The following is a 25,609-nucleotide window of genomic DNA, read 5'->3' as shown; positions in this document are numbered from 1 at the left end:
TCATTTTATTCTTGATTCTGGAACTTTTATTTTCTCTCTGTGCTATGAAGATTCATAAGACATAAACCTGCCCTTCCTCTTTCTAACCACCACCAAAACAAGCACACAAAATGAAAACACAAATAATGACAAAAATTTTGCTGAACTGCCCTCTTATGTAATTTACTGCTCTGCTGCATTAATTGGAAATGGTAGGCCATCTCCAACTCCTCAGGGTGCTTATGTAAATCCTTCCAAATATATAGTGACTCCACAAAAATCACAGGCATGCCCTGGTGGTGAGGGATCTTTTCCATTCTCTATTGCACTATGATTGGTTTGTTTTGAATGAAATATATTTTCCACTCCCAAACTTCTAATCCTGTACATAAGGGCCATTATCTAGGCTTGCAATTACATGAATAAAAATAGGAAATTCCATAGTTGCTATATTGGATCTACAAGCCCTATGAAGACTTGTGATGTCAGAACCAAATCAAAGGTCCAAAATAAATGTGGTTGGCAATCTGGGTTTTGTATGTAAATCACCCAAGGAGCTACTAAAAATATATAAGCATCATCATAACATCCCTGAGAAAGTCAGACTCGATTGTTGGGTTTGGGTCCTGCACCTGTGTTTTCGAACAGCTTCCTAACTGTGCCTGATTGTTCAAGCCCATCACACCTTGCTCTTGTTCCACTGATGAGGACGGGCTCTGCCCCTGTCTCAGTGGGTAGTGACATCCTCGTGCTGATCCCATACCTGTGTGGTGGCTGTGGAGGTCGTGCTGCTTCTTGATCCCCACATTTGCTGAAACTGAACTCTGATTTCTGCAAATGTTTCAATGATGACGGCGATAAAGACATTCTGCAAGAAAATGACAAGCCATGTTTACCCAACACTGGGAATGAGGGGGCAGCTGCCCACCAAACGCAGAAGGCTTACAGAACCTGCCCAACGCGGGGACTTTATTAGTACGATTTGTTCCAGTACCTTAACAAGCCAGGCAAGGAAGAAAATCAGGGTGATGAAATAGAAGTAGGAACGCCAGCGGGGGAAGCTGTCGATGGCTCTGTACATGAGGAACACCCAGCCCTCCTGAGAGGCAGCCTCATAGACCGTGAAGATGCTGGTGCCTGTCAGGAGACAGAAGAGCACATCGAGGTACCATTGACTTTTGAAATAGAAAAACGTTTTCAGAGAAACAATCAATATTTATCCATGCTCATTTCTCAGTGACAGAAGCTTTTCCACACAGATTAAAACTGCATGTGACATTTCATCGTTCCCTTGCTTAGAATTCTGCTAAAGTTGTTTCTGACATCAAGCCAGAGGAATTCCGATGTCTTCAGTGAGAAAAATAATTTTGTATTATGTCTCTAGCTGTTAAATGCATCTAATAAAAGGGAAAAGGAAACAAATATTCCAACCAAGTATAGATAAGAACAACAACAACAAAATGTGCAGCATTGAAGCCTTCCACTTGAGTTTAGCACTTTCAGTGTGTTGAAAATCACCCACCAAAGTTTTAACCAAAATGAAATAAATCTGAGAATTGGGTTGCATTTGAAATCACTTTGTCATGGGAGACTAAAGTATCTCAGGATGCTGATAGTACTCTGAAGGAACTCGTGTTCAGATTCCATGATGTTTACTGAACACCAAAAGGTAAATCATCAAAAGTGTCTCATACTTGAGGGGACAATTGTCTCACTGAAAATATTCCTGATAATGCAAAGAAATTTTAAAATGCATAGATAGATTTTTGGATATTGTTTAAGAGAACATAAAACACCATTTAGGGAAAAAAAAAACGTGTTTTTTCCTCAAAACACCATGAGATATTTTATAAGTAGACAAACAAAAGCTTGTAAAGACTAAGGAACTTGTTCAAGGTTGTACAGACAATGAATGACTAGGGAAGTAGAACTAGCCCAGTCTTTCTGGAACAAGGTTCTACACATCTCAACAAGATACAGACTGCCTCACATCCTTTGTGCACATAACTTCTAGTCTGTGAGGAATAAATTACTGAATTTGTGCAAGGTTTTGGTATAAGGTGAGTGCTTAAGGCATTTCAGATATCATTACTTTTATTATTATAAAAGAGGAAATTTGTGTTTACCATGTAAGTAAAATATATTACCTACTTAAGGTTGGTTATAAGACTAATAATATATGTTATTCATAAAACTGGCAAGCATATGACATTGATAAATTCTACTGAAACAAATGAGTTAAGTTATTATAGAAGATAAGCCAGTGCCCACCCATGCACATTCTGATCCCATGGAAACGCACAACCAGAATGTGCACTAGAGCAAATGTCCAAACCAAGGAGGGGGTTACTATGGCTCAGTGGACATCCCTGTTTCTGAGCCTGTGCACACATTAGCATGAGCATGGAGGAAAATCCAATCATGTGGAGCACAGCAAAGTTGCTATGAATGCAGACAGTGAGAAAGCAGGAGGCTTGGAAGAAAAGATAAGGGAAAGAAGGAAAGCACGGCCCTATTTGGTGACTGCCTAATATGTATTAATGTGTGTTAAGATGCTCTTTACAGAACATCCTATAGCAACTGCCTCTCTGTTTTTCCTTTGTGTTCTTTACATATTTTTATTTTTCATTGACACACAGTACTTATACATATGTATGGGGTACAGTGTGACATTTCAATATATTCAAGCAATGTGTAAGATTCAGATCAGGGCAACAGACACATCCATCACCGCAGAGTTATTAGTTTTTGTGTTATTTTGTGAAATATTCAAAATCCTCTCTATTAGTTACTTTGAAATATACAATTAATTGTTGTCAACTGTACACATCCTACTGTGCCGAAGCAACCTGTCCTCTCTCTGTGCACCTTCCTCCACGTCTTCCCAGGCTTGGTAAACACTGTTCTGCTTTCTACTCCCATGAGACCAACCTCTCAGCTTCCACACCTAAGTGAGAACACGAGTTCTATCGACTCTCACTTCAAGAATCCCATTTTGAATATTGGTGAATCACTGCCCTAACAACTGGCATTTGACAGCTTACATTTGTATCCTAAGAAAAATCTCTATCTCATCAGGTAGGAGGCAGGTGCAGATGAGGGCACATATTACCCATCACGTTCTACAGAAATGCAAAGTGAAAGTCCCTGGTTCATGAAGGTGCACAGGCTAGAAAGTGGTAGGACCCGTAACTGAACCCACTCATCTGGTTACCTATTTAAACATTTTTTTAATCATGCTCTTTGTACTTTATCTTGCTTGAGACTGCACCTTTAAGAAGAGATCATTTTCTCTGGTTATTAATCTGAATGAATGAATATGGCCAAGTTTAGAGCACATCAATACACTCTTGAAAGAAAGATGACTTTTCAAAGTTTGGGAGAGAAGGACAGACAAGAAAGAAGATGCCAACAGCAAACAGAAAAGAAACTGTTTCCATGAATGATCATGTGTACCAACAGTGAGCACCCCTTGCTTCTGTGGGCTGAATATAAAGGACCATTTTAACATAAAACAAATAATTGCTGTCCCTTATTTCCTTCGAGTTCTTGAATGAAAACAGAAAAGTGGCAGCTGAAATCCATTATGAACCACCATTAAAGTTTAATAGCTTTGCCAATTGACCATTTTCTGGTGAATTATAGGAATTGTTAATATAAGTGTAAACCTGAGAACAGCATTGGAAGTTATTCTCCTCTTCCCTCCCCAGATTTCTCCTTATTACACCTACAGGGAAGATGTTATTTGAAATTATGGCAAAAACAGTATGTGCAATGTGTGATTGTCAAGATTTAACTCCATTGTCCATTTTTGGACAAAAAAGAAAAAAAGGGGGTTGGGGGAGAAGTAGAAATCCACAGTGCGGTGGGATGAGCAGAGTGTGTTGGCAGAAAGAGACACGGCATTTGTGGGAATATGGCCAGGACACTGTGCCAGAAAATGGTGACTTCTGAAGGAAACATTTCCTGGCCTCATGAACTGCACCAGGTAACAAGCAGGCCTTGAGGATGGACAGAGGAAACTGAGCCAGAGGGACTGTCCATATCAGTTTTCTGCTCCTGGCTTTGCAAAACATAGAAAAAGAAAATCACTTCTGAAAGGATTTTCCAGTGGTTGACCAGTGTTTAAATGGACAAAAATCAGATGCATTATCCTCTCATTTTCTGTGGCAAGGGGCCAACCCTGAGAAAGAAGCTAGCTGTTGACTGTGCCGGGCACATCCTGCCCTCTGCCTGCTCCACGCTGCTTCCCTGCCTCCCTCTCAGCAGACACCTCCTCCGCTGTTCAAGGGGCTGAAGTCCTTTGCTGTCAGGCCACATAAGGTGACAGTCCTCAGCACTTCTAGAGACTCTGTGCTCCCCTGTGTCAAGTCATGCATTGCACAGAATTGTCACCTCCGTAGAATGAGCACTCTAAAATTAGGCTTGTATCTCTCACTTCCGTTCTAGGCATTGAGAAATACTCAAGAACTTCAATAAGTTAAACAATGAACACATAGCCTTAAGCACAAACATTTGTGTTCTAAAAAAAATCAATTTTTCCACAATGTGAGTATTACAAAGCTAATTTGGCAGCAAATGAAACTATTTTATAAATAAGTGATTTTCCCAATTTCTAAAAATCTCTTATATACAGGTACACATGCACTGTCAACCTTAAATTCTGTGCTACAACAGGAAACTCTTCCTTCCTCTGTTGTTGGACCAATATGGTAAATGTCTAGAAAACACATCAATACATAGAAAATATATTTTCTAAGTATACTCCAGAATGTTATTGGTCTATTTTAATTATGGATCTAAAATTTCTAGACAAGAGTCCACATTTTGTCAAATGAAGAATGCTTCTACAATAGCACCCAGCGGTATAACGCCTTTCCTTATTAGAAAACAATGAGGCCTATTCCAAAAATACTCAGAGGCATCTTGGAATAGCACCCTTTTTCTAGACCCCAAGCTCTCCAGGTGCAAATTAAAGTTAGGTAAGAAATAAAATCATGGGGCTGGAGCTGTGGCTCAGTGGAAGAGTGCTTGCCTAGCATGCATGAGGCACTGGATTCGATCCCCATCACCACATAAAAATAAAATAATAATAAAATATAGATATTGTGCCACCTATAACTAAAAAAAAATTAAAAAAAAGAGTGAAGGGGAGATTTTTTTAAAAAAAAGAATTAAAATCACAATTGCAACAGTTCATCATTTCTCTGAATTTCATTCATTCTCTCTGATCTCTTCCATTGGTGCCCTCAGTTCATTACTGAAGAACAGTCATCGACATGTAGAAGATAAATACTAACCTTAGGACTTGCTACACTGAAAGAGAGTAGAGGATATGTTTTAGCTTGGATGAAGTTACATTCACATCTGTTTTGATTTCTTTTTGAAAACAGTTAAATATATATCCATTGGAGATATAGAATTTCAGTGAACTCCAAGCAGAACTAATACAAAGAAAAGTATACTCTGTGGCATCACAGTAACCTTAGAAACTAAAGAAAAATTATCAGTAGAATGTGGAGGATCAAAACAACTTACATACAGAGGGACAATGAGAAAATAGTTCATGAACTCTTTTTGTTAAATGGTTCTTTTTAGTTATACACAACAATAGGATTCATTTTGACAAAATTGTAAAGGCATGGAATATAATTTGTTTTAGTTCAGTCCCTAGCACGTCCCCTCCTCCCTCCCCCTGTTCCTTTCACTCTCCTCTACTGATCTTTCTGCCATTTACTTATGGTATTTTTGTTAAATACATGATGGTGAGATCCACTGTGGTTTATTCATGTATGTACACAGCAAAGTGAGGTCAGACTATTCCACTGTCTTTCCTATCCCATCCCTCCTGTCTCCCCTTCATTCCCTTTTGTCTACTCCATTGATCTTTTATTTTTTATCACCCCCCATCTTTATTTTAGATTAGCTTTTGTGTATCAGAGAAAACATTTGACTTTCGAAATTTTGGGCTTATTTTACTTAACATAATAGTTTCCAGTCCATTCATTTACTGGCAAAAAACAAAGTCATTCTTCTTTAGGGTTGCCTCATTCTCCACTGCCTATCTGTATCTATATGTATATCTATATATCTATATATCTATATCTATATCTCTATATCTCTATATCTATCTATATATCTATCTATCTATATATATATATATATATATATAAACTTTTTCTTTATCCATTCATCTGTTGAAGGACATCTGTGTGGGCTCCCTAGCTCGGCTATTGTGAACTGTGCTGCTATGAATATTGATATTGCTGTGGCACTGTGGTATGCTGATTCTAAATGTTTTGGATATATACCAAAGAGTTGATTAGCTGGGTCAAATGGTGGTTCCATTCCTAATTTTTTTGAGAAAACTTCAAACTATTTTCTAGAGTAGTTGCACCAATTTTCAGTCCCTTCAGTAATGTATGCGTGTACCCTCCTCCCCAAATCCTCGCCAACATTTATTATTACTTGTATTCTTCAAAATTGCCATTCTGGAATGATGTGAGATCTCAGTGTAATTTTAATTTGCATTTCTTTAATTTCTAGAGATATTGAGTTTTTTTCATTTTTGTTGACCATTTCTATTTCTTCCTTTGAAAAGTGTCTGTTTGGTTCCTTTGCCCATTTATTAATTAGGTTATTTGGATTTTCAGTGTTAATATTATATTTGTTGCTTCATTGTCTTCTGAGGACTATTTTTTCCCCATGAAAAACGTGAGCATGGTAATATTCCCATTTGTTTCTTCTAGTCATAGTTTTATATAATCACACTAAGTCTTTCTAACCTAAAGTGACAGGGGCAGATAACTGATTTAAAAAAAAACAACAACCTACAAACCTGTAGTCCCCACTAAACCCTCTCCAAATATAAAGTAACTGCTTCTGTTCTAATAGTGGTCACTGGTTTGCATGTAGTTTATCCCTTAAGGGGATAATATGTTAAGAAGTGGTGAGACCTTTAAGAGCTGAGGCTCCTGCAGGTCATGAGGCCAGGGGCCCAGGAGGGATTCATACAGTTCTTGTGGAACCACTCTGAGTTCCTAAGGGTGTGGGTGGCTATAGAAAGAGTGAGCTGACCTCTGTTGCTCTCGCTTCTGGGGTCCCCACGTGACCTTTCCCTTTTGCACTGCTGCCTCCATAATGCCACCCAGCATGTTGTGATGTGGCCAAGGGCAACATCACAGGAGGCTGACAAGATGAAGATGCCCCATCTTGGACTTTGAGCCTCCAAAATATTAAATTAAATAAACTTTATCTTTTTAAGTACTCTGCTTTAGGTGTTTTGTGATATCAATAGAAAACAAAGTAATTCCATGGTAAAACTCATCTATTGTGAAGGAATTTTGGTGCTTGGGGATAATAATATAGGTTTGAGATAATTGAATAAGTATGAATAAGCATACAAGGCCTTATTCTGAAAAACAACCTTCACCCCCACACTCCAAGTTCCTAAACAGGACCAGAGGCTCATGTGAGGACCATGCCTTCTGACCCCCTCAATGAATCTTAACCTCATAGCAATATGGAACACACACGCCCCTGAAGCAACCAGTCACCACTCAGGCACAGGCCCCCTCCAGAGCCTGCTGGCCAGGCCTCAGTCCCTTTAGGAACCTGCTCCCAGCCTTGTGAAGTACCACAAGTTGCAGATCCGCAGAATCAGCCCCTGTAGCACCTTCGAGTGGTCATCTTCCCTCCACTAGGGTCATCTCACTCTGGATACATCTTTTCTTACCTGGTTGTTAACCCTACCAACCTGATGCACACTTGTGAAACTGACCTGGTTGTCTGGCTTCATTTTCTACATTATGTTCCACCTGGGAACAGAACGTCACCTGGTGAGGGCAAAATGACAATCTTCTTGTCACTCAAGAGTTTTGGCTTCCCTCAGCCTTTTCTAAGTTGTTCTTTCTGTTCCTCCAATTGACTCTGGCCAGGTCTGACCCTTTTCAGAAACAAGCTGATTGACTTTGCATCTTTCAAATTTCAGTTTTGGCATCCCACTCAACTGGGAGTTGAGTGGATGCCAAAACTCTTAACGGGTGGCTTAACTATGGTACACACAACCCCAATCCTAAACTCAAGGACTGCTTGTTTCCTCAGTTGCAGTAGTGATCACTAAGTATCCAGTCCTGGTCAAATAAAAGAACCTGTGTGATGGCCTTGACATTTGTCCAACACTATTATTAAAAATGCAGTCTAGGGGCTGAGGATGTTGCTCAGTGGTAGAGCTCTCACCTCACACTTTCCAGGCCCTGGGTTCAATCCTCAGCACCATATAAAAGTAAATAAATAAAAAATAAAAGTATAAAAATTATATAATAAAAAATGCCATCTATTAATATGGGGGTAGGGCAGTGGTGTATTTAGCTTTCATTTGTTTTCTTAGGTTTGTATGTATACAATCTGTATTATTCTAGTAAAGTCTATTTTTAAACTCTAGAACCAATTCATAATGCAATCTTTTTATTGAACTGCAGAACCAATAGAGAAAACAAAAAACAAAACCAAAAACAAAACAAAGCAAACCCCCAGCACTAAATATTTTAAAGGAGAATTCACTGAGGCCACCAAAAGGTAAGTTGTAGTGTCCATTTAAATTTAGTGTCAGATTGTTTAAATGCCAAAGTGTTGATAGCAAAAAAATCTGCTCATTCAAGGAGTATATCTGACTTATCCAGTGGATGCTCTAATGCAGGGCTCTGCAACTCTAGCATTAGTGACATTTGGGGATAGATGATCCTTATCATGCAGATGTGTCCCATGCACTGCAGTATATGTAGGTGGCAGCATCCTTGACCTCTACCCAGGACAAGATTCCAACAGCTCGCCCAGCCCCTACACTGTGACAACTGAAAATGTACCATTATGCTACTATTTATCAGTGTGTTATCTCAACAACTATCTTAGAAGAAAAAACTTATCTTCTTTAAACTTCTGCAATTTAAAAAGATTCCTGTTCACCCGCATGTATCCTAGGAGAGAGAAGTTTTCATTTGCAGAATGAACCATTAGAAGTGTATTAATGAGGGGAGCCAGGGTGCAGCTCAGTGGGAGAGCACTTGCCTATCACGTGAGGCCTTGGGTCTGATCCTCAGCACTGGAAAAAAATACATTTATTAAATTTTAAAAAGAAAATGTTCATGTTTTGAATAAGTGATACAAAACTTATTTCAACACAATTATACTACCACATTCTGAGTTATTTCAAGAAAAACTGTAACTTACTTTTTTTGCAAGTTTTCCAGGCTTAAGTTCTGAATCAAATGAGACATTTGATATATTTATGGACATGGAGAAAACAGACTAATTCTGAACCCTGTTCACAGGATCTAGTTCTGTCTGGACCATGAAACACTGTTGAGTACAAATATGCTAAAGAGCTTGGGAACACGTAGGTAGAAGTTCAGTTTAAGCAGCAAAAAGCAGATTTGGCCACTGCCTTAATTCAGTTATGACTTGAAGTTTGGGGTCATCTCTGGTTACTTTCTGATGTCTCTTGTATAGATTTCAGCCTCATGGGGGGAATTCATTTTCTGTTCCATTTTTCTCCCACCAAAGTGTCCCCTCAACATTTACTTCTTTATATGAACTTGTATCATAAACCTCTATAGTTGGATCTGTGGCAATAGTAAATTTTATCCTGCAGTAGCTATCCTAAAGTCAACCTATTGGTCGTGAGACAATTTTCAAGTAGGCATCTGGATTCAGCATAATAAACCTTTATCATGAAGGCCAAATGTTTCCACTTCATAAAATGAGAATATCAACAGACCAGCATTAGCAGGAAAGGCCACCCTACAATGTAGAGACTGGCTGCAGGGTATACCAACTGGAATTAAATGACCTGGGATGACATCATATTTCTCATTATCCTAATGAATAATTTATTCGAATACATAAAATCTATGAGCAACATTTTCTATTTTTTTAAATCATGTTCAATTTAACTAGAATATATTCCCAAAATAATTCCTAAGTGTTTTTCCTGTGGTGTAACCTGATGATAGACTGAGGCAACCTTTTCACTATAAGCATCTTTACCACAACTTGGCCACATGTTCAACTGATGAACTGTACCCAGTCAGCCTGAGACCTGTTCCTGGCCATCAAAATGATAAAGCAAGATGAAGCAAAACAAGAAAACATTTTTAATTGCCATTTCAGAGCATAGAACAAACACAAAATAACTTATTTTCTTCTAAACACTTTAAAATATGTTTTATAAACCTTACGTTTCTGAACTACCTTTTAGTTGAGACTTTTTTTTTTTAATAGGCAAGTGTTCTTTGTGCACAACTTTGCCCCATTGGTGAAATTGCTAAATCACCTTAAAACTATCATTTTGCAATAAAATACATGTTTACCTTATATTTTCTAAATCAAACTTTTTTATAAGTAAAAAAGATTCTTAGTTAAAATACATTTCTTCAAGCTTAGAAAAATTCTAAACTTCCAAGATGTGACTAGAAAATAATTCTAGAAAAGCAGAGGTGAAGTCTTTAACCGTAGTATTCACAAATGGAACAGAAGTGCTGGCCAGGCTGGATGCTGACATTGGCAGGAAAGCTTAGGTATTAAGTTAGAGCCTTTCCAAGGACGCTAGGCACACATGCCAACAGAAATATTTCCTGCCTCTGGTGCTGGACAATTTCCAGGTGAGTAAAGGTAGCAAAGAAGTCATGCCAGATACTCTCTGCCTTCTTACCCCTCTGCCTTTGATGAGTAGCAATTTCAGATCAAAAGAGCTTTGCAGAAATTTATTTTCCATGAGATGACTGATGAAAATCTACACTTCACCACAACTGGCTGTCAGCTGCCTTTCCAAACGTTCAAATCAACTGTCCTTATGCCATTGGATCAGCCCACACATCACCCATGGCCTCAGTGTCCCATGGATGTCCCAAGGACAATGATCCCCCTGTAAAGCACTGACTAACTATCAATCAGAAGCTTTTAAGTTTTCTTAAAAGCAAGCAGAATATATCATGCCAGCAATATGGTTTCCTTTACAGTGTTTTAGCTTTGTCACCCATTTTTAAAGACTTATTAGACCTATAATCAAAGGAAATCAAGGCAAAAATCTCAGAATTTAGCATAATTGTTAGGAAGTTAATAGTTACAAGAATTTTATCATAATCCAAAAATTAGAATCAGATATCCAAAAAGGTATTCATATTGTCTCTTTCTCCTATCTTAGGATTCAAATAGTTCATAGATCTGTTTAATTATGCCAATGCCATAGGGGGAAAAAAAAAACTCAAAAAGTTAACTATAAAGTTGACCAGGTCAGTCTACTTCATAATAGCTATAATGGCAAGAATTTATTGTTTAGTTTTAGCAAGGCTGACAGAACTAGTGAATCAGCTATCAACCAAGCCTGGAAATAAATAATTGACATTTATTAATAGAAAGATTTTAAAATTCAACCAGATGTAAGTGGTCAAAGATACCAAAGTGTTGTTAGTCAAACGTAATTTGCAATAAATATGAGATAAGAACATAAATTTAATTTAAAAAGTTCTATTGCATTATAATTAATATGAAATTTCCATTAGTACAATAGAAGGTTGAATTTTTTAATATAGAAATTGTTTGTGTTAATATAAACCTAGAAACAAGGATATATTTTAATATCATTAATACTAACACTACAGTTTAATGGTTACAAATGAGTAGAATATATTAATTAGTTGCTGAAATTTTGAACTTTATATATGGGGAAATTTTCTCCAATATATTTGTGTCCGTGTGAGTGTACAAAAATATTCACATCATTTTCCTGTATTTACTATCCATTTTCTTTCATTACTTCTAAAGCCTACAAACATATTTTAAAACAAGATTTTTCAAGTGGTTTGTATTGATTTTTTGGATAAGTCACAGATTCAATCTTAGTTTTTGTTTTGTTTTGTTAATATTACACTAAGGTTGAAGACTGTTTCATGGATGTTAAAAGTTGTGCTCTATAGGGAACTATATTCTGTGTATTTCCACTTGTCCAGAATTTCCAGTGTAAATCAGAACTATTTTGGGATTCAAAATAGACCAGAATGTGAGAGAACTGTAACAAATTAACTTTTTTAAAAAAATTAGTAAATGATTTTTTGAGCAATTTTAGGTTTATAGAAAAATTGATACTATAGTTTTATTTTATAGCCTTGAATTTGGGTCATTTCAGTTCTCTAATTTTTTCTTATTCAGAATTGTGATCATTCAGGATTTTTTGCCTTTCCCTAGAACCTTTAGAATCAGCTTTCCAGTATCCACAAAACAACCTGCTGGGGGTCTGGTTGGGAAGGCACTGAGTATGCACAGGAAGCTGGGAGCACCAGGATCTCTGATGCTGCTGTTAGCTGCATACTCATCAAGGTTGCATAACTTCTTGGAGAAAAGTCTCCTGTGTGTTTACATAGAATGCCAGTCTTTCTCCTTGGTGGTTTTTCTTGTTCTGAAGTCAGCCTTACTTGAAATTAATAAAGGTACTCCAGATTTCCTTTCAATGTTGTTAGCTTTTCTCCATCACTTTCCTTAAAAAAAAAATGTCTTTATAGTTAATTGGTATTCTTGAAGACACCACATGGTGGGATATTGTCTTTTTATCCATTCTCTTAGTCTCTGCCTTTTAACTGGTGTGTTTATGCCATTCACATTTAAAGTGGTCATTGATACAGATGGAGTAGGACACAGCATGTTTACAATTGCTTGCTTTTTGTTGCACTTGCTTTCTTCACTTTCTGCCACCTCTAATTTTTATTATGTTATATGATTATATTTTACCTCCTCTTAGTATATTAATTATACATATTTTTATTAGTGCACATCATTTTACAAATTATTGGGGTTCACATTGATATAATCATACATGTACAATTTGCTACACTTCAGTCCTCAATACCCCCCTCCCTCCCCACCTCCCTTTTCTCTTTTGCTGCTCTATTAATCTTCTGTGTGTATGTGTGTACACACCCATATATATTTAAATTAGCGCGTTATAGATACACATAAAGGTGAAGCCCACTGTGGAATATTCATATATGAACATAGCATATTTGGTTAATTGCATTCCACTTTTCTCTTTTCTCATCCTTCCTGCCTCCCCCTCAACTCCCTTCTTCTACTTTCCTGATCTCTCCTTTGTTTTTGTGGGATTCACCCCCACTCTTTCCCCTTATTTTGGTTTAGCTCCCACATATGAAATAAAACATTCTTTAAAAAGTTTTTTAATAGTTTACCTAGAGTTCACAGCTAATCTAAGTCCATTTTCTATAGCACTGCACCATTTCAAAGATCATGCATGTCAGTTTGGACTGCTTTAGCACAATACCATATTAGGTAGCTTATGTGCAAAGACATTGATTTCTCAAGAGTTATAGAGGCTGGAAGCTTGAGGTCAGGGTGCTGGTGTAGCAAAGTCTAGTTTATTTTCCCTTCTCCAAAGAATGTCTTTTTGACATTTCTTGCAAATTCCATTTGTTCTTTGAGAAAATTCCTATTTATTCTTCATTTTTGAGAGGCAATCTCTACAGATATAAATACCTAGGGTTTTCTTTCTCTTTTTTTTTTTCAACACTTTAAATATTTTACTTTGCCCTTCCCTTGCTGTGTGGATTCTGAGGATAAGTCTACTGTAATTCTCACCTCCTTTACCAGAGATAAGGTGATCTCTCCTTTTACCCTCTTTTAAGATTTTCTTCTTGACTTTGGTGTTCTGCAATTAGAATGCAATATGCCCAGGTATAGTGATTTTGGTATTTATCTGGCTTAGTGTTCCTGGAGCTTCTAAGATCTGTGTTTGTACATTTGCCATTAACTTTGGAAAACTTGTGACCATTATTCCTTTAAATATTTAGTCTGTTTCTTTCTCTTTACTTTTCCAGCTGATATCCCCTCTACACACAAATTACACATTTTGAATTATCCAACCCATTCTGGGCATTCTGTTTCATTTTTACTTCTTTCCTCTCTGCATTTCAGTTTGTGAGGTTTTGAGAGACCTCAGACTAGATGACTCTTTCCTTGGCTGTATCTAGCTTTATTGCTGGGTCCATGCAAGGCACCCACTGTTTGCATTCCAGTGTGCTTAATTTCTCGAATCTTCATTTGATTCTTTCCTAAAATGTCTCTTTCTCTTTTCATTAACCATGAGTTCTTGTATGATGCCCATTTATTCCACTATAATCTTTAGCATATTATTGAAAGTTATTTTTACTTTCAAAATGAATCCTAGATAATTATGAAATCTGTCATATCTAAGTCTGTGTCTGATGCTGTCTTTGCCTCCTTATCTGGCTAGTTCATGATTTTATTTGTCTTTTATAATTGTTGTTGTTTTTGAAGCCTGGACATGATTTGTGGGTTAACAATAACTGAGGTAAGAAGGCCAGTTGTGTGAGGCTTTATGGTTTTCTAGGTAGGGGTTGGGTTATGTGTGAGGTTGCTGGCTCTGTAGGTATTGGGGCCTTCGTTTTCCTCTGGCCTCCTTGTTTCTGTCTCCTCTGTTGTCTTTGGGTTTTCCTAGAAATGCCTTCTAAATAGAACCTGTGTGCTTCAGGTATCTGGATTATGTTGGGCCCCTGTTTATGTGGCTGAAGTGTTCTGGGGAGGAGAGGCATTCTGTCATTTCAGATTTTTCACTCAGCTGGAGTACTTGGACTGGAACCTTCAGATTTCCTCAGCATCCCCACCCCAACTTACATGGTACAGGAAGGCAGCAGGGGGCTACGGCCTTCTGAGTGCACTTCCCTTAGGTCAGGTGAGGCTCTGGGGAGCTAGGTTTCCTGGAGTGAGTCATTTTTTCATGAACAGAGAACTCTGGGTTTACTTCAAAACCTTTACTTCTCTCCCCATGTAGGAAGCAAGTGGCAATTTTTTCCTGAACCTCGCCATGAGAACCTGGTAAAAACACCTGGAAGCAGTAGGGATCCCCCAAGACTGGGAGAGGTGAACTCCTAAACAAGTCCAATCTCGGCCAGTAGCAATTAGTCAACTGCAGTTTAAGCATTTTTGGATCCTGTGGCTTTTCTTTCCAGTGGGCTGTGATTCTCTATATTTACCTGTCTGCAAATTTTGAGGCAGTGATTTATTCTGTGACCCTAATTCGCTTTGGGATCTAAGAAGCATTGTTGATTTTTCAGTTGTTGACTTTGAGTGGGTTCAGCTTTTTTTCCTTGTTGTAAGGATAGGACTGGTAAGTTTCTGCAGAAACCAGAAGTCAAAATAACTTCTTTTTAATTTATGATACCGATCAGAAATAGCATGGGTAAGGAATGTATTTGATTAAAATGAGATTTTACTGTGTGTAAAGGTGTAGTTCTCTGTTCACACATGGTCTAGCCTGCTTGGTGAAGATTTGGCTTATGCACTGTAGGAGCAGCACAAGGCTGAAAATTCCATCATTCACACCAAGAGAGGCTGGACCGTGAAAGAAGATGCTCCCCACACTGAGCCCAAGTCCCTGCAGCAGAATCTTTAGCATGCTGTATGCTGTTTTCCCACTAAAAAATTTTTCTCCTTCTACCTCAATATTTGCCTGTTTTCTCCTTGATTTTAACAGCAAAACTATACAGCAACATTTGATAAAGACAATATAGTTATAACATATCAGTGATGAAGGGAGGAGAAAGGCCAGTTCAAATACCATCAAGTAATAGCACCACAAATTTAGTCAAAGCCAGAGAGCTCTGGGCAGCTGTGATCTGGCCTCCCCAGGCCTGGCATGAAGTCTCTTTCCACACTTTCATTAGGCACGTTGGCAAGACTGCTGCACCCAGCCAGAGCTCATTTGGCCAGTAGTCCTACCTTTCTAACAAGTGTCTGTGCCAGTGACAGCAAGAGAACAATCAGACATTTGCACTGTGTGGCTGGTGGAGTGACATTAACTTTTATCCCTGATCAGGAGGACGACGGAACATCAAGCTGTGGAAACACTGAAGCCTACCACACAGATAATATGCCTGGTATAGCACAATAATTTTTATTTACTTAATTGTTCAGCAGGTATAAGCCATTATTCTTCTTCATGAGTTAATGTACAACATTCATAAGTCTTTCTGTACTGTGTGTGTTGTGAGACATTTTTAAACCAGCCATTTGAACTTTAATAACCACTGTTTAAAGATATAAAGAAAAATCAGGAGTGATTTTTAAAATTATTATTCTTACTATTTTCTGGAATAACCTAGAATTATTCTACTGACAGGAGATTTCTTGGAGTTCCATAACAGATTCATTTAATAAGATTATCAATGAAAGCAATGGCAGATGTTGTCTCTTTGAGGGAAGAGGAAATGGAGTTGACTGTTTAGCTAAACCTGTTACTTGTCAACCTCAATGCTCGATGCCTTCCCATGAGTGGTGGGCACTGGGAGATTACAAACAAGTTTCATAGTGTTCCACAATTCTCTTATTCTTGAATACATTTGCTATTGTCTTGGGGGCACATATCAAATATCTAGCACAAATCACTGAAGTTTAAAGGGACACAAGAACATTTTACCATCTATGAGACTTTAGGCAGGAGGCTCTGCCATTTGGTCCTTTTAATTTTTCTAGCATTTTATCCCAGCTTCAACCTAGAATTCTTGACTGCCTGTCACTTTAAAAGATGACCATTAAAACACAGATCTTTGAGATTTAATCTTCATGACAAATTCATGTTCAATAATACCTCTTTCCCCAAAGCTTTGATTTTAGGGATGTCCTGATCCCCTACAATGTAGGACATACCATCGCTAATCTCATTTTATGGGTAAAATATTGTCCAAGTTTTAATTCAAAGCTTCTTTATCTTTTCTCTCCCCTTGAAATTGTAAACCACTAGAGCAGCCCCTGCGTTCTGTCCACTGGCACACTCCTAGTGCCCAGGACAGTGCCTGGGATGTAATATGAAGTTATGTTGATCTGAACACAACGTAATATAGAGGTCAGGCAAAGGAACGCAATCAGCAGAGAGTAGGCCAGGGAGAAGGGCTGGGGCTAATATTCAAAATGAAAACATGCAAAGAAGGAAAAGTTGGAGCAGAGGAGATTGCAATTATAGAGGTCAACAGACTTTGAAAGCTGGCCAGTCTGCTCATCTGTCATCTTGGAGCGGCTCCAGGAGGGGCCTATGGCATTAATCCCCATGAAGAGACAGCGCCTGGAGCCAACTGGTGACCCAAACCTGCTGCCAGAGCTCCTGATGCCCATGGAGCTGACTGCTCTGCCGCCCAAGCACGTTCTGCGCCCTCACTGCAGACATGGCCCTGCCTGCAGAGAGATGCCACCATGTTCTGCCTCCCTCCTCCTTGTCACTCACTGCTAACTTCACAGCTCGACGTTACGGACCTGGGCTTCCGTCTTCTCTGCAGAGCCTAGTTGGCTGCCCCAAGTGACTCTTCTCTCATATCAGTCCTTAGTCAAGTGAACAAACCATCTGTTTCACTCTCCATGTTGTTAAATCCCTCAGGGCTAGGTGTCCACAGATCTGCTCCACTGTGCCCTGCCTCTGCCTTCATCCTGGGAGCTCCCTTGTGCTCATCTTTATGCTCCCTTGTGCTCAGAACATGCTTGGGCAGCAGAGCAGGTCAGCTCCATGGGCATCAGGCTTATCCCAAAGTTGCCATGATCAGTTACAGTGTTGAGCCTCCTAACAGGCTAATGAGCATGCTTGAGTTCATCTAAATCTCATAGGCACCTTAGTCTGTGGGCTGGATTTCTCTCTTCACTCTGACTTAATCCCAGGTTCCTATCAGGTTTTCCTTGTGTGGGGAAAACCTGGTCTCTCACCAGGTGCATGTTCTTGGTCTCTGAGAAACCAGAGCACTCCACTGTTCCTGAGGTAAAGGATGCAATTTTGAAGATGTCTCTGTCCCTGCAAGAGCCAGATAGAGGGTGGGCTTGGAGTTCACGCTGCTGGTAAACATCAGCCTCAACTAGTAATGGCAGCAGCTTGTTTGAACTTTCACTGCCATGAATAACCAGAGGAGGCTCTCTCCTCTTTTCTTGCTCCAGTTTTAGAAATCTTCAAGCGCTAGCTCCTCTTTGTGTCAAGGAGAAACATGAACATCTCTGGATAGCAGGTCAGCTGCAATCCACTCCATTAGACAGCTCCAACCCAGGAAGCCGCAGACAGCTCTGTCAGTGAGCCCCAGAGGGAGGATAACCTTGGGCTCCCAGGACTTCCCAGGTCATGCTGAGGGAGAAACCATCCTGTTACACGTGTGTGAACTCTGTATCAGCACACTGGCAAACTCACTCTCATCACTCATATTAAAAATGAGAGACCCCGGGTCAAGGAAGCCGAGACACATGCAAGTCACCCAGAAGCCCAGTCGCGCAGCCTTCCCCGGGCTGCCTGCTCGCTCCACGCGCCTGTGCTCTGTGTCCTGCATGCCTGGGCCTTCGCAAACTTTTCCTGGCTTGGTTTTGAGGAATTTGAACAAATTCCTGTCTGGTATACTTTGTGAAAGCAAAATTCTGCCTTTAAAGTTAGACTAGCCTAAAAAAGAAGGGAGGGGAGGGGAAAATTCCTCCCTGGGTTTTTGGATTAGCAATAGTTCTTTTTTGTCTGCTCAGGGTTGGGGGTGGGTTGGGGGTGTTTATCTGCTTTCTTTCCACAGCCCCTTCATTCCCCAAATTATCATCTAATTGGAGTGAATGGAGTCATTTTTAGATACTCTCATAATTCTCACCAAAATTCTAGATTTAAAATTTAAAACACAGCAAGATTTTTAATTTCTTTGACTAATCTGTCAATCAAAACAATGTAAAAATTCAAATGCTACTCTTGTTTAGTTTTTGGACAGTAGTACTATTGGAAATTCTAATTATCAATGTGTATCATGATACAGAAATAATCATTTGCAAAGCAGAACATCAAATACAAAAATTGTAAAAATAAAACTGCCTTGGTTTGAATGAAATTGCTATTTTTAAAAAATATATTTATAATGGACAGGGTATTCTGTCCTTGTCTTACTGAAGTCTGTGGCAGATATTGGTGGTCGGCCCTTCACACTCATTTTTCCCCTCTTCCTGGGCATATGGTTGCTCAGCTGGGGAATAGATTTCTTGGGATTTCCTGCGAGGAGGTGTGGTCTTGTGACCTTTCTTCCAGAGGTAGAAAACTTCCAAGCCACCTAAAAACCCTTTCCCTGGACTCACTTTTCCCCTTCCTTCTGCCAGCTAGAAACAGATACTGGGGACAGGCTCGGAAAGTATGTGCTGAGCAGGGCGGACCTGCTGTCCAGGCCTGTGCCTTCAGTGACTTTGTGGGACAGAATTCACCTGTTCATCACCTACCTAGGAGGGTGACTTCAGAAGGACACCAGCTTCTCCCTAGTTGAGCCATTGCATTGGGGACCTTCTGACAAGCTTGCTGTACCTCGACTATCAATGAACTGTCACTCAAAGGAGGGCACAGTTCTCAGGGCTGGCACATCTTCCCAGAGATGTCAGTTAGTGCCAACTAAAAATTAATAAAACGGACTTCAGGATGCCATACAAATATATGGAGCAGATTTGAAGGTTCACGGAAACCAAACAAGGCAAAGTTCAAAATTCTTTCCATAAAACAGCTCTTTTTCCCTCACAAAACCCACTATATTAACCTTGCCCCGAATTCCTGGCAAGCGGAACCACAGGAATGCACGTTCCATACAGACACCGAGCCCAAAGAACAAATTCTCCCCATAGATCTAAAATGACAAGTAAAAATTGCAATTCAATGTCACATAAAGACTTGCTTAAGATTTCCTGAAATGTTCCAAAGAGATACTTTAAACATGAGATTGTAATTTTTTAAATACAGGGCTTGGGTTTCATGACTAATGGTATGATTCAACAACATGAAGACATCAATTATTTCTCAAGAATAAGAGTTATACTTTAATTTGTCTCATTTCAAGGCTCTAAAAAGCTTCCCCAAACAGTGTTATTTCTTTCTAAAAAAAAAAAAGAAAATGTTAAAATGTAGGTTAGGTCCTAAGAATAACACACACTCACACACACACACACACACACACACACACACACACACCTGTACCTACACAAAAAATCTAACATTATTAAAGTTAAAGGCACTCACAGAAATTCACATACTTGGAAGGAATACTGAGCCTACACCTTGTTATTCTAAGCAAGCAAATATGAGAAATATTTAGTATTGGAACAGGAAGTATTTTGGCAAAGCATCAAGAGTACTTTGACCTTAAATGATGGGTATCTCAGAGCTGGATGTAAACCTGATACCCTAGTAGGATGAAATGTAGGGACACGGTTCCTTATCTGTCAGTGAAAATATACTCTTTGGTTACTTCAGGACATCAACCAATCTATAATAATCTTATCTATTTGCAGAGAATGCCTATGGTTAACTTTTATATTTTTGACAAAAAAGAAATAAGTCTCACTGACCCATTGCCGAGTCAAAATAACTTTTCTAAATTTAAGCGTGTGTCCTTTTCCACATTCAATAATGTTTTCTGTTTTGCAACAAAAAGTTAAGGGGATATTTAACATTTTTTTTCATATATTTGTTGACCATTCATAGTTTCTCACCTGTGAAGTGTTTTTTTCAGTTCCTTTCCCATTTTGGGGGTTATTTGTCTTTTTTTTTTTTTTTGGTGTTAAGTTTTTTGAGTTCTCTGTATATTCTTGAGATTAATGCTGTAGTATTTGAGGTGCAGGTGACAAAGATTTTCTCCCATTCTGTAGGCTCTCCATGTTCTTAATCGTTTGCTTTTAAGTATGATACCATACCATTTATTGATTCTTGATTTTAAATCTTGCTCTTTAGAAGTCTTGTTGAGGAAGTCAGTTCCTACACCAACATAATGGAGAGTTGGGCCTAAATTTTCTTCTAGTAGGTCGGTCTAGGGCTGCTGGTCTGATGACTAAGACTTTGATTCATTTTGAGTTGAGTTTTGTGCGGGTAATAGATAGGGCTTAAATTTCATCCTGCCACATATGGATTTCCAATTTTCTAGTGCCATTTGTTGAACAGGCCATCTTTTCTCCAATGCATGTTTATGGTGCCTTTGTCTAGCATGAGATAACTGTATTTATGTGGGTTTGTATCCTCTATTCTATTCCGTTGGTCCTCATGGCTGTTTTGGCGCCAATACCACACTGATTTTGTTACTATAGCTCTGTAGTACAATTTAACATCTGGTATTGTGATGTCTCCAGCTTTACTTTTCTCATTAAAGATTCCTTTGGCTATTCTGGGCCTCTTATTTTTCTAAATGAATTTAATGATTGGCTTTTCTATTTCTATGAAGAATGTCATTGGAATTTTAATAGGAATTGCAGTAAATCTGTATAGTGTTCTCAGTAGTATGGCCTTTTTGATAATGTTAATTTTGCCTATCCAAGAACCTGAGGGAGCTTTCCCTCTTCTAAGATCTTTTTCAGTTTCTTTCTTTAGTGTTCTGTAGTTTTCAATGTAGAGGTCTTTCATCAAATATATGAAAAATGTTCATCCTCTCTAACAAGTAGAGAAATGCATATTAAAACTACACTGAGTTTACTTCACTCTGGTCAGAATGGCAATTATCAAGAATACAAGTCATAATAAATGTTGGTGAGAATGTGGGGAAAAGAGTACATTCATACATTGCTTGTAAGACTGCAAATTGGAGTAATCACTCGGGAAAGTAGTATGGAGATTCCTCAGAGAACATGAAATGGAACCACCATTTGACCCTGTCATACCACTCCTCAATATATGCCAAAGGACTTAGAAGCAGCATACTACAATGACACACATCAGCATTATAGCAGTTCAACTCACAATAGCTAAGTTATGGAACCAACCAAGGCGCCTTTCAAAAGATGAATGGATAAAGAAAATGTATATATTCACAATGAAAAATTACTCAGCCATAAAAAGAATGACTTTATGACCTTTGCCAGTAAATGGAAGGATCTGGTAACTATTCTGCTAAGCGCAATAAGCCAATCTCAAAAAACCAAAGGTTGAATGTTCTCTCTGATATGTGAATGCTAACACAGAACAAGATGGGAAGGGAAGAATAGAAGTTCAGCAGGTTTGACAAAGGGGAATGAAGGGAAGGAAGGGGAGATGGAAATAGGAAAGACAGTGGAATGAATCCGACTTAACTTTCCTATGTTCATATATGAGTACACCACCAGTGAAATTCCACATCATATACAACCACAAGACTGGAATTCTAATTAGAATAAGATCTATTCCATGTTTGTATAAATATGTCAAAATATGCTCTTCTGTCATATGTAACTAAAAAGAACAAATCCTGCCAGCTATATAGCATTTTCAGTCTAAGCACACTCCTCAAACCTATCGTGTTACAGAACTGAGGTCCTCCTATATGCTTCCAAACATGCTCTTCTGTCTAATCATACCTGCCAAACACTTTGACATGACCTTCCTCTTCTCACACAGCCAACAAATCAGTGAATCCCACTGGTGTGACATGCACACTCATCAGCATCTTTCCCAACCTCCCAGTCCATAAGCCACCGTCTCTCCCTGAATTCATGTGGCATCTCCTGACTGGCGCCCTGCTCTGCTGTGTTTTCCTTGATGTGCTTGCTACACAGCAGCAGAGTGGCTCTGATCAGTCTTATCCCTTCTACACTCAAAACTCCCCAATGGTTTCCCATCTCATTTATAAGCAAAGGTCACCACGTTGATCTGCAAGGTTCTATCTGATCTGTCCCCGTCATCTTTCTGTCTGAATTCTCTCCCTCTCTCTCCTATGCCTCATTCAAGACATGCTGGGTCCCTCAGGTCAGGAGAAGAGCATCCAGCCTGTGTTCTTGTCAGGGCCTGGGTGCTGGGTTTTCCCTCTGCTCTGCACACTCTTGCCCAGGGGCCATGTGGCTTTATCCTGCACACCACCACAGCTGTTTTGACAGGAAGCCTTCTTGGCTTCCCCACCTGAAAGTACAAACCCTGCACCCGTCCTCTCTCTCCCTGCTTCCTTTTTCTTCTTAATACCTGTAACTAAATAGCACACTATTTTTTTTTTACTTATTTATCTTAATTATTTCCTGGAGAAGTTGTACATTCCATGAAATGAAAATTCCTTTTTTTTTTGGTGGGGGGGGGTTGTGGGGGTCTGGTTGTTCATTATTATTAACAAAGGCCTGACACAGTAGATCCTTAATCAATTATTCTTGAATTTTGAATTAATAAAAATATTTTCTCCCATAATTGATTGGTCAAAAAGAAACTAATAGAAAAATGTAAAGGAAGACATTCAACTATACTGGAAATAAAATAAAGTCAGAAGAATCACATGAGAGGATTTTCATGTACGGAAGGTGAAAATAATCTCATTAGTCATTAGCTAGCTACGTGAGTCAGAGAAATAGCAAACAAGAGTACATGTGAAATTTTGGGGCAAAGGCCAGACCAATGTAGGAACAGGTGGCTCTTTGCTAATGTGTTCTCTCTGTGGCAGATGGTGTCTGTATCTTACAGCCTGCCTGGTTCCGTCACTGTGAGTTCTCCCATCTCTAGCAAAACACAACCGTACTCAGGGGCAGCCACACTATTATTGTACCTCTTCTGCCCACACCTCCCGCAGAAACCAAGGAATCACTATTTTCTCTATTGGAACAAATGTATAGAACAATGATTCAACTGAAATCAAAACATAAGTTAAACTGATCAAAATGAATTTTGTTAATCAAAGACCCTCTTACAAATATGACTTGGGCTCATTCTTGAGGTTTCCTTGCAATGCTGCAGCAGCAGGGTCCCACACAAGGGCAGGTGAGCAAAGCTCTCTGCCTAAGATGTCATTGGCACACCTGTAAGATCTCCTAGACTGTCTGCACTTAAGTCCTTATCCAAGTCTCTGCCTATTAGTCACTTACACCTCCCATGGTCCATGGAGGACGGCGCTAGGCAGGTGCAAAAAAAGAAAAAAAATACTAGAAAATGTTAGGAAGAAGACCCAAAGGACAGTCATCAGCTGGAAAGAAAAGCTTTACAAGTGAAAAGGGAACGGGGAGAGAAAGTCTTTACAGAGTAAAAAGTAATGCCAAAACAAAGGATCATTGTTTGTCAAATTGTTCATCTAATCATTATTTAATTATCAGGAAATAAGTAAATTATAATCCTCAGGAAAAATTAGTAAAAAATGGGAAATTGGTTTAAATGACTAAAATGATTATTGAGCCAGCAAGGAGCCAATGTGGTCTGGGCTCTGAGAAAGAAAATCTGTCAAACCCCCCCCAAATAATTATTCATCCTAAAAAGAGTCTAGACACTCTGCAGACTCAGAAATGAGAGTTGAAATTGCCAGGAGCTGGCGGAGGCTCTGTGGGAAGGCGTCAGTTCCAAAATGATTTACTCTCCTTTTTAAAATTTTTATGTATATACATAAGTACATATGTGTGTATGATGTATGGATGGATAGATGGGTGATGGACAGATGGACTATTGATTGGATTGCTAGGAGAGTGGATCTGGTAGGACTGAACTTCAACAAGATATTTCATGCTTTATCCTTTAGCAAAGATAGAAAAAGTGTCTTAAATGATAGCAGACCTAAAGGAATTCACAGTTGGTTGAACAATTTTATCTTGATTAAATTTCTATGAAGAAATTAAGGGAAAAATTTTATATTAGTTTGAAATAAACAGAGGAAACTTGTTCTAATAAGAATGTGCTCCCCTAGAAACATATAATCTCTCAAAAACCTTAACACAATTACCCTTTTAAATTGATTTCCAGTGATAATGATTAATTAATAATAATTATTAATATCAAGTAATCATTAATATAAAGTGATCTAATGATAACATTTTTTAAAAATATGATGAAAACAGACATCAGAAAGCATATACTTAGAAATGTCAGATTCCTTCCAAGTGGGGAAAAATTAACCGTCACTGCCGGGGAGGGTGATCAGAGTTGACAGGACTTGACCACTCCTTTGAAGCTGCCACCCTGGCTTTCATTTCATTTAACATGCTCCCGTCTGTCCTGAGTCCCAACATCTTCCATGAAATGGATGGGATGGAGTCTGTGCATCCCTCCTTCCTTCTTTCCATCTACCTCATGTGTTCAGGTTGGCAGAACCACAACTCCCAACACTTGAGTTACAGTGGTAGCTCTGCCATTTATTGAAAGAATGAAGGAAGCTGTGTTATTTCATAGCATGAGGATTCTTGGGTCATATACTGAAGCCACTCAAATGCAACCTGATAAATGCTCTCCTCAAACTTCCTGTGTTCCATTCTCTTTCACTCCCTGCAGCAATAGATAATAATGGGCTAATTCATCACACTAATTAGCAAACAGATCAAATGATATCCTATCCCTCTAAATTCAAATGACCCTTAATCTAATTGAACTACAACTATTGCCGGGAGGAGCCCTAAAGAATACCCAGAGATCTCATGTTAACCAAGAAGAGAGACACTTCGGCTAGAGGGACCTCTCAGCATTCTAGATTTATTATCTACCTACAGAGAATACTCCCACTGAGTATCTACCATATCTATCTGGACAGATACATTTTGGTGATTTCTCAAAATTACCTATTTTGGGGGAGTACCAGGGATTGAGCTCAGGGGCACTCGACCCCTGAGCCATATCCGCAGCACTATTTTGTATTTTATCTAGAGACAGGGTCTCAGTGAGTTGATT

General features: G+C 38.9%; 1 protein-coding gene across 2 annotated transcripts in view; it reads right to left on the bottom strand.

Annotated features, from left to right (window-relative positions):
- The window catches only part of Nalcn (sodium leak channel, non-selective), a 278,563-nt gene that overhangs the window by 193,164 nt on the left and 59,790 nt on the right, over window positions 1–25,609 (bottom strand). For both annotated transcript variants that reach the window (XM_026399552.2, XM_077792082.1), the window contains exons 7-8: window positions 974–1,116; window positions 743–847 (exon numbers count right to left, since the gene is read on the bottom strand). In XM_026399552.2, the coding sequence (XP_026255337.1) occupies window positions 743–847; window positions 974–1,116 (248 nt within the window). The remainder of the gene's footprint in view (window positions 1–742; window positions 848–973; window positions 1,117–25,609) is intronic.

Source organism: Urocitellus parryii, chromosome 2, assembly GCF_045843805.1.
Source record: "Urocitellus parryii isolate mUroPar1 chromosome 2, mUroPar1.hap1, whole genome shotgun sequence".
In the NCBI taxonomy this organism is placed as follows: domain Eukaryota; kingdom Metazoa; phylum Chordata; class Mammalia; order Rodentia; family Sciuridae; genus Urocitellus; species Urocitellus parryii.
The sequence above is the reverse complement of the archived record's forward strand: the minus strand, read 5'-3'. Positions and strand labels throughout refer to the sequence as shown.